Source organism: Taeniopygia guttata, chromosome 16 (assembly GCF_048771995.1).
Source record: "Taeniopygia guttata chromosome 16, bTaeGut7.mat, whole genome shotgun sequence".
Taxonomy (NCBI): Eukaryota; Metazoa; Chordata; class Aves; order Passeriformes; family Estrildidae; genus Taeniopygia; species Taeniopygia guttata.
In genome coordinates, this window is record NC_133041.1 from 4,547,990 (window position 1) to 4,565,741 (window position 17,752).

Consider the following 17,752-nt stretch of genomic DNA (forward strand, 5'->3'; position numbering starts at 1 on the left):
AATCAAAATTAAACATTTTTTTGTGTTTTTTTTTGGGGTGAAAACCTCGAATTTTGGGACTTACCACCGAATTTATTGAAGCCACCACGCTCACCACCGCTGAGGAGATAAATTAGAAGAAAATCAGGAATTTGGCAGCCCTGCCGCAAAGCCGGGGACGCGGAAAACCAACAATGTGGGGGGAAATTCCACTTTTTTGGCTTTTTTTGGGATAATTTTTGGGGGTTTTTTTTACTATTTTTTTGGGATTTTTTTGTCAATTTTTGGGGTTGTTTTGGTCAACTTTTGGGATTTTTTTTGTCGTTTCTTGATAGTTTTTTTGAGCTTTTTGAGGATTTTTTGGCTATTTTTTGGACAATTTTTTGTGACATTTTTACCAATTTTTAGGATTTCTTGGTCAATTTTGGGGATTTTTGTGATGAATTTTTAGGATTTTTTTGGGCATTTTTTGGGTATTTTTAAAAAAACTTTCGTGACTTGAAGCAATTTTTGGGATTTTTTTCGTCAAATTTTTGCATTTTTTGGGTCGATTTTTGTGATGAATTTTTGAGATTGTTTAAGATTTTTTTTGCATTTTTTGGCAATTATTTTGACAATTTTTTGTGACTTTTTTACCAATTTTCAGGATTTTTTTATGATTTTTTTGGGTATTTTTTGGTGATTTTTTGAGATTTTTTAGGATTTCTTTAGGCATTTTTAAAAAAATTTTTGTGACTTTTTACCAATTTTTTGGGATTTTTTTGTCATTTTTTGCGATTTTTTCATGATTTTTAGGAATTTTTGGGCATTTTTTGGCAATTTTTTTGACAATTTTTTGTGACTTTTTTGGAAACTTTTGGGATTTTTTGGGTCAATTTTTGTGATTTTTTTGGTCAAATTTTTGGGATTTTTTCACAATTTTTAAAGAACTTTGTGACGATATTTTAGGGGTTTTTGTCCATTTTTTTGGACATTTTTTTGGTTTTTGGATGATTTTTGGGATATTTTGTCGATTTTTTTTTAACATTTTTGGGGTTTTTTTGGCAGGTTTTTTTGGGGCTTTTTGGACGATTTATTTCGGATTTTTTTACGGTTTTTGTGACAATTTTAAAATGATTTCTTTGCGATTTTTTTCCCTGATTTTTTGGGATTTACTTTATTTTTTTGGGGCTTTTTTTGTTGATTTGTAGGAATTTTTTGACGAATTTTTGCGATTTTTTGGAAACTTTTCTGGACCTTATATTTTTTTACGATTTTTTTGGAGTTTTTTGAGAATTTTTTTTCAGGTTTTTGGACCATTTTTTTGGACAATAATTTGGGCGTTTTTAGACAATTTTTTGGGATTTTTTGAGAAATTTTTTTGGCTTTTTTTGACAATTTTTTTCTATTTTTTTACAACGTTTTGCGATTTTTTTTATAATTTTCTGATGATATTTTGGGAATTTTGGACAACTTTTTGAATTTTTTGGGCTTTTTTTGCTGATTTTTGGTCATTTTTTGGGCTTTTTTGGGCGTTTTTCCCTCGCCGCCGTCGCTTTTTCCTCCCGGCTGCCGCAGCGTTGGGATCGAGCCCAAAATTGAATAAAAATCCCATTTTTTCCCTTTTTTCCCCTTTCCTGGATCTCCCCCTCCTCTCCCCGAGCGCCTCAAAAATCCAATTTTTTATTTTATTTTTTTTTTTCCTTTTTTTTGCCCTTTTCTGCCTTTTTTCAACCCAAAACAACGGCGGATTTTGAATTTTCGCTGCTTTTTTTTCACACCTGCAGCACACAAAAGGCAGAGGTTGGTCAGACAGGAACAACAAAAATCCCCAAAATTCCCCCCAAAATACTCACCTGCAATGGCCCAAAATTCCCATTTTTCCACCCAAAATCCGGCGGCAGAAACGCCCCCAGGACACTTTTTTAACCTCTTTTTTTTACCTTTTTTATTTTTATTTTTAAACCATTATTTGCCTTTTTTGGTATTTTTTAACCTTTTTTTTTTACCTTTTTCTTGTATTTTTAAAAATTTTTTTGCCTTTTTTTTGAATTTTTACCCGTTTTCCTAAACAGTTTTTTAGCCAGATTTAACCTCTTTTTTGTATCCTTTTTTCAAAATTATTTTATATTTTTTATCTTTTTTTTGTATTTTAAACAATTTTTTCCATTTTTTATATTATTTAACCTTTTTAAAAAGGTATTTTTTACCATTTGTTGCCCTTTTTTTTATTTTTTGTATTTTCAGCCCATTATTTACCCTTTTTTTGTGTTTTTTTACAATTTATTGCCATTTCTTTTATATTTCTATGCACTTTTCTTCTACTTTTAATTAGTTTTTTTACCTTTTTTTTAAATTCTTAACTTTTTTTGCCTTTTTTGGTCCTTTTTTACCATTTTTACCATTTTTTCGCATTTCTTACTCAATTTTCTACCCTTTTCTTGCATTTTTAACCTTTTTTTAACCCTTTTTTCTGTATTTTTGAAATTTTTTACCTTTTGTATTTTTAGGGTTTTTTTAAATTTACCCTTTTTGATGTTTTTGAATATTTTTAAAACTTTTCTGTACTTCAAAATTTTTTGTAATTTTTTATATTTTTTTAGATTCTTTATGTTTTTTACTTTTTTTTGCATTTTTAAACTTTTTTACCTTTTAAAAATTTTTTTCTGGATTTTTTTTTAAGATTTGGGTATTTTTACCCCCTTTTTTTTTTAACCTAATTTTGGCATTTTTTACCTTTTTTTTTTTGCATTTTATTCCCTTTTTTTAACCACTTTTTACGCTTTTCTCTTATTTTAAAATCTTTTACCCTTTGTTGTACTTTTTACTTTTTTTTAACCTTATTTTTGCTCTTTTACCCTTTTTTGGGAATTTTTAACCACTTTCACCCTGTCTTTCCTTTTTTTTTTATTTTTCCATGTTTCAATTTTTTCCATATTTTTTCTCTTTTTTTTTACATTTTTTTAACCTTTTTTTAAACCTATTTTTGGCAACTCTATAAAACAATTTTAATGGGTTTTTTTTTGTATTTTTCTCCTTTTTTTGTATTTTTAACTCTTTTTTGTATTTTTCACCCTTTTTGGAATTATTTACCTTTTTTTTATAATTTATTTTTATTTTTAAACCTTTTTTCTGCATTTTTAATAAATTTCTTTTTTTTAACCATTTCCCCCCTTTTATTTGAAATATTTTCCAACTTTCCTCATTTTCTTTTTACATTTTTCCCCAATTTTTCCTTTTTAACCCTTTTTTCACCATTTTAGGTGGTTTTTTTGCATTTTTTCACCTTTTTTTTCACCATTTCCCCCTTTCTTTTTCCATTTTTTTACCATTTTTTCCCTTTTTTCACCATTTTCTTTTTTCTACCATTTTTTTTCCACCATTTTCCACATTTTTTTCCCATTTCTTCACCATTTTCCTTCTGCATTTTCACCTTTTCCACTTTCTCTCTTTATAAACCAATTTTTCACCAATTTCTGAATTTTCCAATTATTTTTCCCTTCCCTTTTTTTATCATTTTCCTTCATTTTTTCCCAAATTTTTCCTTTTTAACACCATTTTTCCCATTTTTCTTTTCCTTTTGTACCACTCAAACCTCGATTATTTTGTATTTTTTGCATTTTTTAACCACTTAAAACCAATTTTTTACCATTTTCTCCTTTTTTCCCCAATATTTTCAATTTTTTGCCTTTTTTAACCACTCCACATTTTTTACCATTTCTTTTTTCCACATTTTTAATATTTTTTTGCTGTTTTTAACCACTTCAAACCAATTTTTTTACCATTTTCCACCATTTTCCTCCAATTTTTTCCATTTTTTGACCATTTTTTACCATTTCTCCAAAATTTTTACCATTCTCCCTTTTCTTTCAATTTTTTATCATTTTTAAACCATTTTTCCATTTTAAAAAATATTTTTTCCCATTTTTTGTAAATTTCCAACCATTTTTTCCTTTTTTTTTAACCATTTTTGTGGTTTTTTTCTCCCTTTTTCTTTCACTTCTTTATAATTTTTAAACCATTTTTCCCTTTTTCTATTTTTCCCATTTTTTCTCGATTTCAAACCATTTTTTGCTCCTTTTTGATAATTTTTTCTGTTTTTTCCCCTTTTTCTTTAACTTTTTTCTCATTTTTAAACCATTTTCCCTTTTTTTTTTCAATTTTTTCCCATTTTTTTCAATTTCCAACCATTTTTTTTCTGCCTTTTAACCATTTTTCTGCTTTTTAACCTTTTTTTAAAATTATTTTTCCACCTTTGTTCACCATTTCCGAGCACCGGGACATCAAAATTTCCTCTCCAGTGGATTTACCCTCAAAATCCGCTTTTTTTTTTACACCATTTTTTACCATTTTTGACCCATTTTTCTCTGCAGTGACCTCAAAACGCACCTTTTTTATTTTTCCATTTTTCACCTTTTTTTTACCCCAATATTTTTTCTTTAAATTCCACCATTTTCCTTTTTATTTTTCCATATTTTCCCGTAAATTCAACATTTTTTCCCTCAAAATTCCACTTTTTTTTCCATTGGAATTTTCCCCACCTTTTCCCTTGAAAATTTTTCATTTTTCTTTCATTATTTTTCCACCATTTTTATCCAAAAATTCACCTTTTTTTAATCATTTTTTCCCTTTTTATACCACCTTTTTTTTCCCCACAAAATTCCTCCCAAAATTCACTTTTTAAAAAAAACTTATTTCCCACCATTTTTAAGTTATTTTTCCTTGAAAATTCCATTTTTTTCCCTCATTATTTTGCCCAAAATCCACTTTTTTTCTCTGTATTTTCCCCCTGCCGGGACCAGAGGCTGCAGGTGACCTTGGCAACATTTTCAACCTTTTTTTTTAAATAAATCAATTTTTTCCAAATTTTCCACCTTTATCTTCCTCCAAAATCCATTTTTCTTCTTTTTTTACCTCTTTTTAACCCAAAATTTCATTTTTTTCCAACCAAACTCCCATTTTCCCATTTTTCTTACCCAAAATCCCATTTCTTGACTGTTTTTCCCCATTTTCCCCCCTTTTCCTTCCCCAAACCTCCACTTTTCCCAATTTTCCTATAATTTTTCCCCCTTTTCCCATTTTTTCTGTTTTTCTATACCTTTTTCCTATTTTCCTAAAATTTTTCCTAATTTATCCCAATTTTTTTCCCATTTTCCCCCTGTTTTCACCCGGACTCACCCCATGGAGCCGCAGCGGTTCCCATTTTCCCCAGTTTTCTTCCATTTTTTCCCAATTATTCCTAATTTTTTCCCATTTTCCCCATTTTCTTTTATTTTTTCCCCAATTTCTCCTCATTTTTTTCCCAAATTTCACCTTTTTTCCCCATTTTCCCCCCATTTTCCCCCTGCACTCACCCCATGGCGCTGCCATGGTTGCTGCAGTTGCCATTTTCCCATTTTCTTCTATTTTTTTCCAATTTCTCCTAATTTTTTCCCATTTTCTCCCCATTTTCTCCCATTTTCTTCCCTTTTTTCCAATTTCTCCTCATTTTCCCCATTTTCCCCCCAATTTTTTCTCAAATTTCACCTTTTTTCCCCATTTTCCCCCATTTTCTTTCATTTTCTTCCAATTTCTCCTCATCTTTTCCCATTTTCTCCCTATTTTTTCTCAAATTTCACCTTTTCTCCCTATTTTCCCCCCATTTTTTCACAATTTTCTCTCATTGTTTCCCTATTTCTCCTCATTTTTTCCCCATTTCCCCCCATTTTTCCCCGCACTCACCCCATGGCGCCGCCGCCGCTGCCGCGGTTGCCGCGGGTGCCATTTCCCCATTTTACCCCCATTTTTTTCCAATTTCTCCTAATTTTTTTCCATATTCCCCATTTTCTTTCATTTTTTTCCCAATTTCTCCTCATTTTTCCCCCAAATTTCACCTTTTTCCCATTTTCCCCCCATTTTTCCCTCATTTTTCCCTCCTGGGCTCACCCCATGGCACCGCTGCGGTTGCCGACGGCACCACAGTTCCATTTCCCCATTTTACCCCCATTTTCTCTCATTTTTTTCCCCATTTTCTCTCATTTTTCCCATTTTCCCCCCGTTTTCCCCCGGCACTCACCCCATGCCGGCTCCGCCGCCGCGGTTGCCGCGGTTGCCGCGGGTGCCATTTCCCCATTTTTCCCCCATTTTCTCTCAGTTTTACCCCCATTTTTTCCCATTTTCTCTCATTTTTCCCCCATTTTTTCCCATTTTCCCCCCGTTTTTTCCCCATTTTCTCTCATTATTTCCCCATTTTTTCCCATTTTCTCTCATTTCTCCCCATTTTACCCCAGACTCACCCCATGGCGCCGCCGCCGCGGTTGCCGCGGGTGCCATTTCCCCATTTTCCCCCCCTTTTCTCTCATTTTTTCCCCTCATTTTTCCCCATTTTCCCCCCATTTTTTCCCATTTTCTCTCATTTTTTTCCCGTTTTTTCCCCGTTTTCCCCCAAAACTCACCCAATGCCGGCTCCGCCGCAGCGGTTGCCGCGGGTGCCATTTCCCCATTTTATTCTCAAATTTCACCTTTTTTCCCATTTTCTCTCATTTTATCCCATTTTATCTCAGTTTTACCCCATTTTTTCTCAAATTTCTCTCATTTTTTTCCCATTTTTTCCCCATTTTCCCCCCATTTTTCCCCCGGCACTCACCCCATGCTGCCGCCGCCGCGGTTGCCGCGGGTGCCGCGGGTGCCGCGCTCGAAGCCGCCGCGGTTGCCGAAGGCGCCACGGCCGCGGCTGCGCTCGCTCGGGGCCGCGGCTCCGTACGCGCCGCCGGGCTCCGGGTACCCCCCCGAGCTCAGCGAGCCGCCCTCCTGCCCGTAGCTGTTGGCTGGAATCGGGAAAAAAACGGGATTAGGGAATGATGGAAATTCCGGAAAAATCGGGGGAAAATCGCAGGAAAAAATAAAGAAAAATCAGGCGAAATTTGGGAGAAATCGGCGCGAAATTGAGGGAAAATCGGAGCAAAATCGGAGCAAAATCAGAGAGTTTCAGACCCAAATCTGAGGGATCTTCTCCCAAATTCCATGAATTCTGTTCCAAACTCCATGAATTCTGTCCCAAATTCCACAAATTCTGCCCCGAATTCCCAAAGATTTTGTCCCAAATTCTACAAATTCTGCCCTGAATTTCCGAAGATTTTGTCCCAAATTCCGAAGATTCTTCCTTTAATTCCAGCAATTTTTGTCCCAAATTCCAGGGATTCTGACCTAAATTCCGCAAATTCTGCCCCAAATTCCCAAAGATTTGGTCCCAAATCCACTGGATTTTGTCCCCAATTCCAAGGATTCTTCCCCTAATTCCAGACATTTTTGTCCCAAATTCTGTCCCGAATTCCAGGGATTCTATCCTGAATTCCAGGGATTCCGTCCCAAATCCACAAGATTTTGTCCTAAACTGCACAAATTCTGCCAAAAATTCCAATGATTCTGTCCAAAATTCCACGGATTTCGTCCCAAATCCACTGGATTTTATCCCAAATGTCACCAATTCTGTCCCAAATTCCAGGGAATTCTGCCCCAAATCTGAGGGATTTTGCCTTAAACCAAACCCAACCCCGCCCTCCTGCCCGTAGCTGTTGGCTGGAAAATGGGAAAAACAACGGGATTAGGGAATAAAGGAATTCCGGAAAAATCGCGGTGAAAATACGGGAAAATCGGGCAAAATTTGGGAGAAATCCGCGTGAAATTGAGGGAAAATTGGAGCAAAATTGGGGGGAAAATCAGAGAAGTTCAGACCCAAATCTGAGGGATCTTCTCCCAAATTCCATGAATTCTGTTCCAAACACCATGAATTCTGTCCCAAATTCCACAAATTCTGCCCCGAATTCCCAAAGATTTTGTCCCAAATTCTACAAATTCTGCCCTGAATTCCCAAAGATTTTGTCCCAAATTCTAAGGATTCTTCCCCTAATTCCAGCAATTTTTGTCCCAAATTCCAGGGATTCTGTCCCAAATTCCACAAATTCTCCCCCAAATTCTCAAAGATTGTCCATAATAAACGGAATTTTTTCCCAAATTCCATGGATTCTGCCCCTAATTTCAGCGATTTTTGTCCCAAATTCCAGGGATTCTGACTGAAATCCACAAGATTTTGTCCAAATTCCACCTCAAATCCCAAAACTCCACCCCAAATCTCAGCCGATTTCGGTCGCGATTTCAGCCGATTTCGCTCTTGATTTTGCTTTAATTCCTCGTATTTCACCCCAAAATTCCTGGGTTTTTTTGGGAATTTCACTCGAATTCCTGGATATAATTTAGTGTAGAATGTAGGGACACTGTTCCCATCCCAAATCCCCAAAATTCCACTCAAAATCCTCCAATTTCAGCCGATTTTGCTCCCGATTTCGCCGATTTCGCTCCCGATTTTGCCCAAAACCCTCGTATTTCCCCCCAAAATTCCTGGATTTTTTCAGGAACTGCACTCACAGGAGGCGTTTCCGTAGTGTCCCTGCTGCCCGTAGCCCGGGGGCGGGTTGTAGGAGCCCTGCTGGCCGTAGCCCTGCTGCCCGTAGCCGCCGCTCGGGGGCTTGGGGGACAACTGATCCCACCCCAAATCCCCCAAATCCCCCAAATTTCACCCCAAAATTCCCAGGTTTTTTGGGAATTTCACTCAAATCCCTGGATATAATTTGGTGTGGAATGTAGGACAACTGTTCCCATCCCAAATCCCTAAATCCCACCCCAAATCCTCCTATTGTTGCAGATTTCAGCCGATTTCACTCCTGAGTTGAGCTCCCAATTTTGTGGATTTTTCTCCTGATTTTGCCCAAAATCCTTGGATTTCACCCCAGAATTCCCAATTTTTTGGGGGAATTCCACTTAAATCCCAGGACATAATTTAGTGTGGAATGCAGAAAAACTGATCCCATGTGAAATCCCAGAACTCCTCCCTAAATCCTTAGCATTCAGCCGAAAATGATCTGATTTCGCTCCCGATTTCGCCGATTTCGCTCCCGATTTCGCCGATTTCACTCCCGATTTTGCCCAAAATCCCCAAATTTACCCCCAAAATTCCTGGATTTTTTCAGGAACTGTCACTCACAGGAGGCGTTTCCGTAGTGTCCCTGCTGTCCGTAGCCCGGGGGCGGGTTGTAGGAGCCCTGCTGGCCGTAGCCCTGCTGCCCGTAGCCGCCGCTCGGGGGCTGTGCCGGCGGCTGCGCCGGCGGCTGCTGCGGCTGCTGCCCGTAGGCGCCGCCCGCCGCGCCCGGCCCGTACCCCGAGCCGCCCGAGCCCCCGCCGTAGCTGCGGAGAAAAGAGAGGGTTTGGGGTGAAAAATGGGGATTTTGGGAAAAATGGGGGTAATGAGGGGGGGAATGTGGGGGTTTGGGGGGAAAATGGGGGAATTAGGGGGCGAAATGTGGGAGTCTGGGGGGAAAAACGGGATGATTTGGGAACGAAATGTGGGGGTTTGGCGGTAAAACGGGGGAATTTGGGGTGAAAAACGGGGATTTTGGGGTGAAAAACGGGGATTTGGGGAGAAAAATGGGGATTTTTGGGGTGAAAACGGGGATTTTGGGGTGAGAAACGGGGATTTTGGGGTGAGAAACGGGGGTTATAGGGGGGGATATGTAGAAGTTTGGGGGGAAAATAGGGGTATTGGGGGGGGAAATGTGGGAGTTGGTAGGGGGAAATGGGGATTTTCTGAGAGATAAAAAGGAGATTTTTGGGATGAATGGGAGTTTTTGGGGTGAAAAACGGGGATTTTGGGGTGAAAAACGGGGATTTTGGGTGAGAAACGGGGGAATTAGGGGGTGAAATGTGGAGGTTTGGGGGGAAAAACGGGATGATTTGGGAACGAAATGTGGGGGTTTGGGGGTAAAACGGGGGAATTTGGGGTGAGAAACGGGGATTTTGGGGGGGAAAAACGGGGATTTTGGGGTGAAAAACGGGGATTTTGGGATGAAAAATGGGGGTTTTGGGGGGAAAAAACGGGGATTTTGGGGAAAATGGGGAGCCGGCGGCTGCTGCGGCTGCTGCCCGTAGGCGCCGCCCGCCGCGCCCGGCCCGTACCCCGAGCCGCCCGAGCCCCCGCCGTAGCTGCGAAAAAAGAGAGGTTTTGGGGTGAAAAATAGAGATTTTGGGAAAAATGGGGGTTTTGGGGTGAAAAATGGGGATTTTTTGGGGGGGATATGTAAGGGTTTGGGGGGGAAAAATAGGGGTATTGGGGGGGAAATGTGGGAGTTTGTAGGGGGAAATGGGAATTTTCTGAGAGATAAAAAGGAGATTTTTGGGATGAATGGGAGTTTTTGGGGTGAAAAACGGGGAGTTTGGGGTGAGAAACGGGGGAATTAGGGGGTGAAATGTGGGGGTTTGGGGGTAAAACGGGGGAATTTGGGGTGAAAAACGGGGATTTTGGGGGGAAAAACAGGGATTTTGGGTGAGAAACGGGGATTTTGGGGAGAAAAATGGGGATTTTGTGGTGAGAAACGGGGATTTTGGGGGGAAAAATGGGGATTTTGAGGTGAGAAACGGGGGTTTTGGGGCTAAAAAAATATGAATTATAGGGCGAAATGCATGCGTTTAGGGGGAAAAATGTGAGAATTTGGAGGGGAAAATGGGGATTTTGTGGGGATAAAATGGGAATTTTTGGGGTGAAAAATGGGGATTTTGGGAAAAATGGGGATTTTGGGGTGAAAAACGGGGATTTTGGGGAAAATGGGGAGCCGGCGGCTGCTGCGGCTGCTGCCCGTAGGCGCCGCCCGCCGCGCCCGGCCCGTACCCCGAGCCGCCCGAGCCCCCGCCGTAGCTGCGGAGAAAAGAGGGATTTTGGGGTGAAAAATGGGGATTTTGGGTAAAATGGGGATTTTTGGGGGGGATATGTGGGGGTTTGGGGTGAGAAACGGGGAGTTTGGGGTGAGAAACGGGGATTTTGGGGTGAGAAACGGGGATTTTGGGGTGAGAAACGGGGATTTTGGGAAAAATGGAGCTCTGGGGTTACTGGGAGTGACTGGGTTGGGGTGGGCGTTACTGGTTTGGGGTTTTAATTAACAATAACAATTAATTAGTGCTAATTAAGGATTAATTAGTTAATTAATCACCTGCCAGAGGCCGAGGCAGCCGCGGGGGGCTGGGAGTAGCTGGGGTAGGAGGAGCTCTGGGGTTACTGGGAGTGACTGGGTTGGGGTTTTAATCGACAATAACAATTAATTAGTGCTAATTAAGGATTAATTAGTTAATTAATCACCCGCCAGAGGCCGAGGCAGCCGTTGGGGGGTGGGAATAGTCGGGGTAGGAGGAGCTCTGGGGTTACTGGGAGTGACTGGGTTGGGGTGGGCGTTACTGGTTTGGGGTTTTAATTAACAATAACAATTAATTAGTGCTAATTAGGGATTAATTAGTTAATTAATCACCCGCCAGAGGCCGAGGCAGCCGTTGGGGGGCTGGGAATAACTGGGGTAGGAGGAGCTGTGGAGTTACTGGGAGTGACTGGGTTGGGGTGGGTGTTACTGGTTTGGGTTTTTAATTAACAATAACAATTAATTAAGGGTTAATTAGTTAATTACTCACCTGCCAGAGGCCGAGGCAGCCGCGGGGGGCTGGGAGTAGCTGGGGTAGGAGGAGCTTTGGCCGTAGCTGCCCTGGGAGCTCTGCCCGGAGCCGAAACCGCCGGAGCCGTACGAGGGAGGAGCCGCCGGCGCCGAGTAACCTAAATTAATTAAAATTAATTAATTAGTGATTAAAAATGGGGGGGGAAGGGGAAGAAATGGGAGGAAATTTGTGAAAAAATGGGGTAATTTGGGGGAAAAACAAGGAAAAAATGGAGGAAAACAGGGAAAAAACACTGAAGAAATGGGGGAAACGGGAAAAATAATTAAGGCTAATTGAAGTAATTAATGATTAAAAGATGAATAGATTAAATATTTTAGGAATTTTTTGGGAATTTTTGGCTTACTCACGTCTCTGGCTCTGCCCAGGTAGTTTTGGGTCACTTTTGTCTCCATTTTGGGTCAATTTTGCTCCAATTTTGGCTCCGAAAGTGATTTAAGTTAAAATGTAACACAAAGATGGGGATTTTTGGGAATTTCAGGAATTTTTTTTGGGATTTTTGGGAATTTTTTGGCAATTTTGGGAGTTTTTGGCTCACTCACCTCTCTGGCTCTGCCCAGGCAGTTTTGGGTCACTTTTGGCTCCATTTTGGGTCAATTTTGCTCCAATTTTGGCTCCGAAAATGCTGATTTCAGTTAAAATGCAACACAACGATGGGGATTTTTGGGAATTTAAGGGATTTTTTTGGAAATTTCGGGAAATTTTTGGCAATTTTGGGAATGTTGAGCTCACTCACTATTCTGGCTCTGCCCAGACAGTTCTGGGTTGGTTTTGAGCCATATTTGGGTGAGTTTTGGCTCAGAAAGTGCCGATTTTGATTAAAATGAGATACGAGAATGGGGATTTTTGGGAATTTCGTGAGTTTTTCAGGAATTTTGGGAACTTTTTGGAAGTTTTTGGGAATGTTGAGCTCACTCAGTGCGCTGGATCTGCCCAGGTAGTTTTGGGTCAGTTTTGGCTCCATTTTGGCTCCAAAAGTGACGAATTTGATTAAAATGAGATACGAGAATGGAGATTTTGGGGAATTTCTTGGAAATTTTTTGGGAATTTTGCAAATTTTCTGGGAATTTTGGGAATGCTGACCTCACTCACCATCCTGGCTCCGCCCAGGCCACGTTTCCGTCACTTTTGGGTCAATTCTGAGCCGATTTTGGCTCCGAAGGTGCCGATTTTGATTAAAATGAGATACGAGAATGGTGATTTTGGGGAATTTCGGGAATTTTTTGGGAATTTTGCAAATTTTCTGGGAATTTTGGGAATGCTGACCTCACTCACCATCCTGGCTCTGCCCAGGCCACGTTTTTTGTCACTTTTGGGTCAATTCTGAGCCAATTTTGGCTCCGAAGGTGCCGATTTTGATTAAAATGAGATACGAGAATGGGGATTTTGGATAATTTCTTGAAAATTTTTTGGGAATTTTGCAAACTTTCTGGGAATTTTGGGAATGCTGACCTCACTCACCACCCTGGCTCTGCCCAGGCCAAGTTTCCGTCACTTTTGGGTCAATTCTGAGCCAATTTTGGCTCCCAAGGTGCCGATTTTGATTAAAATGAGATACGAGAATGGGGATTTTTGGGGAATTTTGGGATTTTTTGGGAATTTGGGGAATGTTTTCCATGCTCACTGCTCTGGCTCTGTCCGTAGGAGGATCCGTAGCCCCCCTGGCCGTAGCCCGTGTCCGAGCCCTGCCCTTGGGGTCAGTTTTGGGTCAGATTTGCGTCAGTTTTGGTTCCAAAAGTGCCAATTTTGGTTCCAACATGATAGAACCATGCGGATTTTTGGGAATTTTGGGAATTTTTCGGGAATTTTGGGAACTTTTTGGGAATGTTGAGCTCACTCAGTGCGCTAGATCTGCCCAGGTAGTTTTGGTTCAGTTTTGGCTCCACTTTGGCTCCAAAGGTCCTGATTTTGATTAAAATGAGATACAAGAATGGTGATTTTTGGGAAATTTCGGTAATTTCTTGAAAATTTTCTGGGAATTTTGAAACTTTCTGGGAATTTTGGGAATGTTGAGCTCACTCAGCGCGCTAGATCTGCCCAGGTAGTTTTGGGTCAGTTTTGGCTCCATTTTGGCTCCAAAGGCGCCAATTTTGATTAAAATGAGATACGAGAATGGTGATTTTGGGGAATTTCGGGAATTTTTTGGGAATTTTGCAAACTTTCTGGGAATTTTGGGAATGCTGACCTCACTCCCCATCCTGGCTCTGCCCAGGCCAAGTTTCCGTCACTTTTGGGTCAATTCTGAGCCAGTTTTGGCTCCCAAGGTGCCGATTTTGAGCACAGTACCACAGAACCGTGGGGATTTTTGTGGCATTTCGGGATTTTTGTGGCATTTCGGGATTTTTTGGGAATTTTGGGAATGTTTTCCATGCTCACCGCTCTGGCTCTGCCCAGGCCGAGTTTTGGTCACTTTTGGGTCAATTCTGAGCCGATTTTGGCTCCGAAGGTGCCGATTTTGAGCACAGTACCACAGAACCACGGGGATTTTTGGGGAATTTTGGGATTTTTTGGGAATTTGGGGAATGTTTTCCATGCTCACCGCTCTGGCTCTGTCCGTAGGAGGATCCGTAGCCCCCCTGGCCGTAGCCCGTGTCGGAGCCCGGCCCTTGGGGTCAGATTTGGGTCAGATTTGGGTCAGTTTTGGTTCCAAAAGTGCCAATTTTGGTTCCAACGTGATAGAACCATGCGGATTTTTGGGAATTTTGGGAATTTTTCGGGAATTTTGGGAACTTTTTGGAAGTTTTTGGGAATGTTGAGCTCACTCAGCGCGCTAAATCTGCCCAGGTCGTTTTGGGTCAGTTTTGGCTCCATTTTGGCTCTAAAGGTGCCGAATTTGATTAAAACAAGGTATGAGAATGGTGATTTTTGGGAAATTTCGGGAATTTCTTTAAAATTTTTGGGAATTTTGCAAACTTTCTGGGAATTTCGGGAATGCTGACCTCACTCACCATCCTGGCTCTGCCAAGGCCACGTTTCCGTCACTTCTGGGTCAATTCTGAGCCAGTTTTGGCTCCGAAGGTGCCGATTTTGAGCACAGCACCACAGAACCGTGGGGTTTTTGGGGAATTTTGGGATTTTTTGGGAATTTTGGGAATGTTTTCCAGGCTCACCGCTCTGGCTCTGTCCGTAGGAGGATCCGTAGCCCCCCTGGCCGTAGCCCGTGTCCGAGCCCTGCCCGTAGCCGCCGTAGCTCTGCTGGGAGTAGCTCTGCCCCCCGCCCTGCGAGTAGCTCTGGCTGGGGGGCGCAGGGTAAGCGCCGTAGCTGGGGAGAAAAATCACAAATTTGGGCAAAAAATTCCCAAAAAACGGGGATTTTTGGGGATGGGGGAAATTGGGGAAATGGGGTTTTACCTTTGGGTGGCTGTCTGGCTGTAATCTGGGGAAGAAAGGGTTAAAAAATAAGGTTAGTCCAGCAAAAATCACATAAAATCAATTTATTTTCGCTCATTAGCTCTGGGGAGGAAGGGGTTAAAAATTGGCTTCATCCAGTAGAAATTGGTTAAAATAAATTTATTTTTCCTCATTTATTAAATCTGGGGAGGAATGGGTTAAAGATTTGGGGTTAATCCAACACTAAAAAAATAAAATCAATATATTTTCCCTATATTATTTATATTTGGGAAGGGTTAAAAATTTGGGCTTAATTAATAAGAAATAAGATATAATAAATTTATTTTCCCTTATTTATTAAATCTGAGGAGAAAAAGTTTAAAATTTTGGGTTAATGAAACAGAAATCAAATCAAATAAATTTATTTTCTCTGAATTATCAAACGTGGGGAGGAAATATTTTAAAAATTAAGTTAGCCTATCAGAAATTGCTTAAAATCGATTAAAATTAAAATCGGGGTGAAAAATTGGGGTTAATCCAGGAGAAATCAAATAAAATAAATTTATTTTACCTCATTTTTTAAGTCTGGAAAGCAAGGGGTTAAAAATTTTGGCTTCATTAATTAGAAATAAGAGAAATTTATTTTCCCTGATTTATTAAATCTGGGGAGGAAAGGATTAAAATTTTTTCATTAATAAGAAATCAAATACATTTATTTTTCCTAAATTAATAAACCTGAGGAAGAATGGGTTAAAAATTTGGGGTTAATCCATCAGAAACTGGTTAAAATAAACTTATTATATTTAATTTATTAAATTTTGGTAGGAAAAGGTTTAAAAATTTCAATCTATAAGAAATAAAAATAAAAGCATTTCCCCTAATTTAATAAATGTCAAAAGGAAAGGCTTAAAAATTAAGGTTAATTGAGCACAAATTTGTTAAAATGCATTTATTAAATCTGGGGAGAAAATCATTAAAAAATGGGGTTGTTTCAGCAGAAATCAAATAAAATCAATTTATTTTCCCTAAATTATTAAACTTGGGGAGGAAATATTTTAAAAATTCGGGGTTCATCCTTGAGAAATTGCTTAAAATAAATTTATTTTTCTCATTTTATGAAGAAATTAGTTCATTAGGTGTTAACAGCTCTAATTAAGCCAGTTCTTGTTACACAAGAATTAGCAACAGCGTGGTTTTAAATAGGAACATCACCTTTCAATTAATTAATTTTTATTATTTACCAATAAAGAAATGGATTTTAATTATTAGCTCATTTTTATTATTGCTCTTAATTGTTAACAAGCCCTCTTTAATTACAGTCAATTTAGAAAACTTGAAAATAATATTCTAAAAGAATAATTAGCTAACTAATAAATAATACACTTATTAATTACATAACAACCAAATATTATTTTGAAAACATAAAAATATAATTAATAGCTTTTAATTAGGAAAATTATTAGTCACATAATACTCAAAAATAATTTAATAATACATCAGTAACTTATTAATTATCAATTTCTCCCTTTATTGTTACTAAGAGATAGTTTTAAATAAGCAATAAACACAAAACCCTGAATTTATTCAATTTATTAATTAATATTCCTAGTTCATTAATATTCATGAAGCACCACATCCTAATTTATACTATTGCTCCTTAATGCAATGCTTTTAATAAATAGCAGAAATTTCATATTAAATCAGTGTTTTAAAGATGCTTTACACTGGTTTTTATAATTAAAGTACTCCCTTAAAATCTAATAAAAAGATTAATTAATTTAGGGATACTTCCATAATTAAAATCCAATCAATACCCAATTATTTATCAATAAATCTACGTTATTTCTGTAATTATTATCATCTAAAACTTTTTATATGACCCATTAATTTTTGGTAATTAATAAACCACAAAAATTTAATTAAAGAACTTCGAATAAATAAAAATTTTAACACTTAATAAGTCCAAAAATACCTTTAAATAAAAAAAAAAATCTATTTATTAACGCTATTACTCACTAACAGGAACCTTGTAGCGACAGAAATAAAAGCAAAGCAAATGTTTTAATAATTTAATTAGAAAATTAAGAATAATTTCTTATTTTAGGGCAGAAATAGCAAAATTTCCACATAAAATAAAAGGAAAAATCGGATTTTTTATCCATCCAAAAGCACCAAATCCCTGCTGGAGAGCGAAATTTCCCGCCAAAAAAACCCAAATTAATTAATTTAGCCCCAAAATCATCGCAAACTTTGATTTTTAATTGAAATAAATGAAGATAAAGAGAATTTTTATTCATTATTTAAATGTGACAATGAACGCGAAGCTTTAAATCGCCCTCAGGCTCAGCAGAATAAAAAGGGTTTAAAAATTCTGTTTTAACAGCAAATATGCCCCTGCAAAAAGACTCAAGAGGTGGAAATGAATTATTTAGGTGTTTTTAAAAAGCCACTTAATTATTTAGATATAAAGATTAATTATTTCGAGGGAAATTTAATGATTTTGACAGAAAATTTAAATAAGAAAATGAAAATTCCCCTCAGGCACCACAGGACAAAAAAAAGCCACTAAAACCTCACAAAATCAACTAATTAAAAAAAAATAATTTTAAACGGATTTTGAAATTAAAATTAAAAGGGATAAATTAAAATTTAAATAATTCGATGTTGAAATGAAGGGGAAATTTAAAATTCCCCTCAGGCTCCGCCTAACAAAAGGCGTGCCCTGAGGGGGGGTAAATGTTAAAAAACCTGGATTTAAAATTGAATTTCCGCAAAAAAAAGAGATTTAACAGCACAATTAAGCATAAATTTAAAAATAAATCTTTATATTTAATGAAAATAATTTGAATTTTCCCTCATAAATTCGCTTTAAAGCGAGGGAAGCTGGACCGACCCCCCACCCCCCCACCTCAGGACGCGGCGGGAATTTCCGGCCTCGCAT

At 38.5% G+C, this 17,752-nt stretch overlaps 1 protein-coding gene across 1 annotated transcript in view; it reads right to left on the reverse strand.

Annotated features, from left to right (window-relative positions):
• FUS (FUS RNA binding protein) overlaps positions 1-17,752 on the reverse strand; it is a 33,834-nt gene that overhangs the window by 14,930 nt on the left and 1,152 nt on the right. Inside the window, exons 2-9 of the mRNA XM_072936395.1 lie at positions 14,833-14,857; positions 14,592-14,743; positions 11,443-11,581; positions 10,457-10,681; positions 9,946-9,972; positions 8,978-9,177; positions 6,584-6,764; positions 65-99 (exon numbers count right to left, since the gene is read on the reverse strand). Coding sequence (XP_072792496.1) covers positions 65-99; positions 6,584-6,764; positions 8,978-9,177; positions 9,946-9,972; positions 10,457-10,681; positions 11,443-11,581; positions 14,592-14,743; positions 14,833-14,857 — 984 coding nt within the window. The remainder of the gene's footprint in view (positions 1-64; positions 100-6,583; positions 6,765-8,977; positions 9,178-9,945; positions 9,973-10,456; positions 10,682-11,442; positions 11,582-14,591; positions 14,744-14,832; positions 14,858-17,752) is intronic.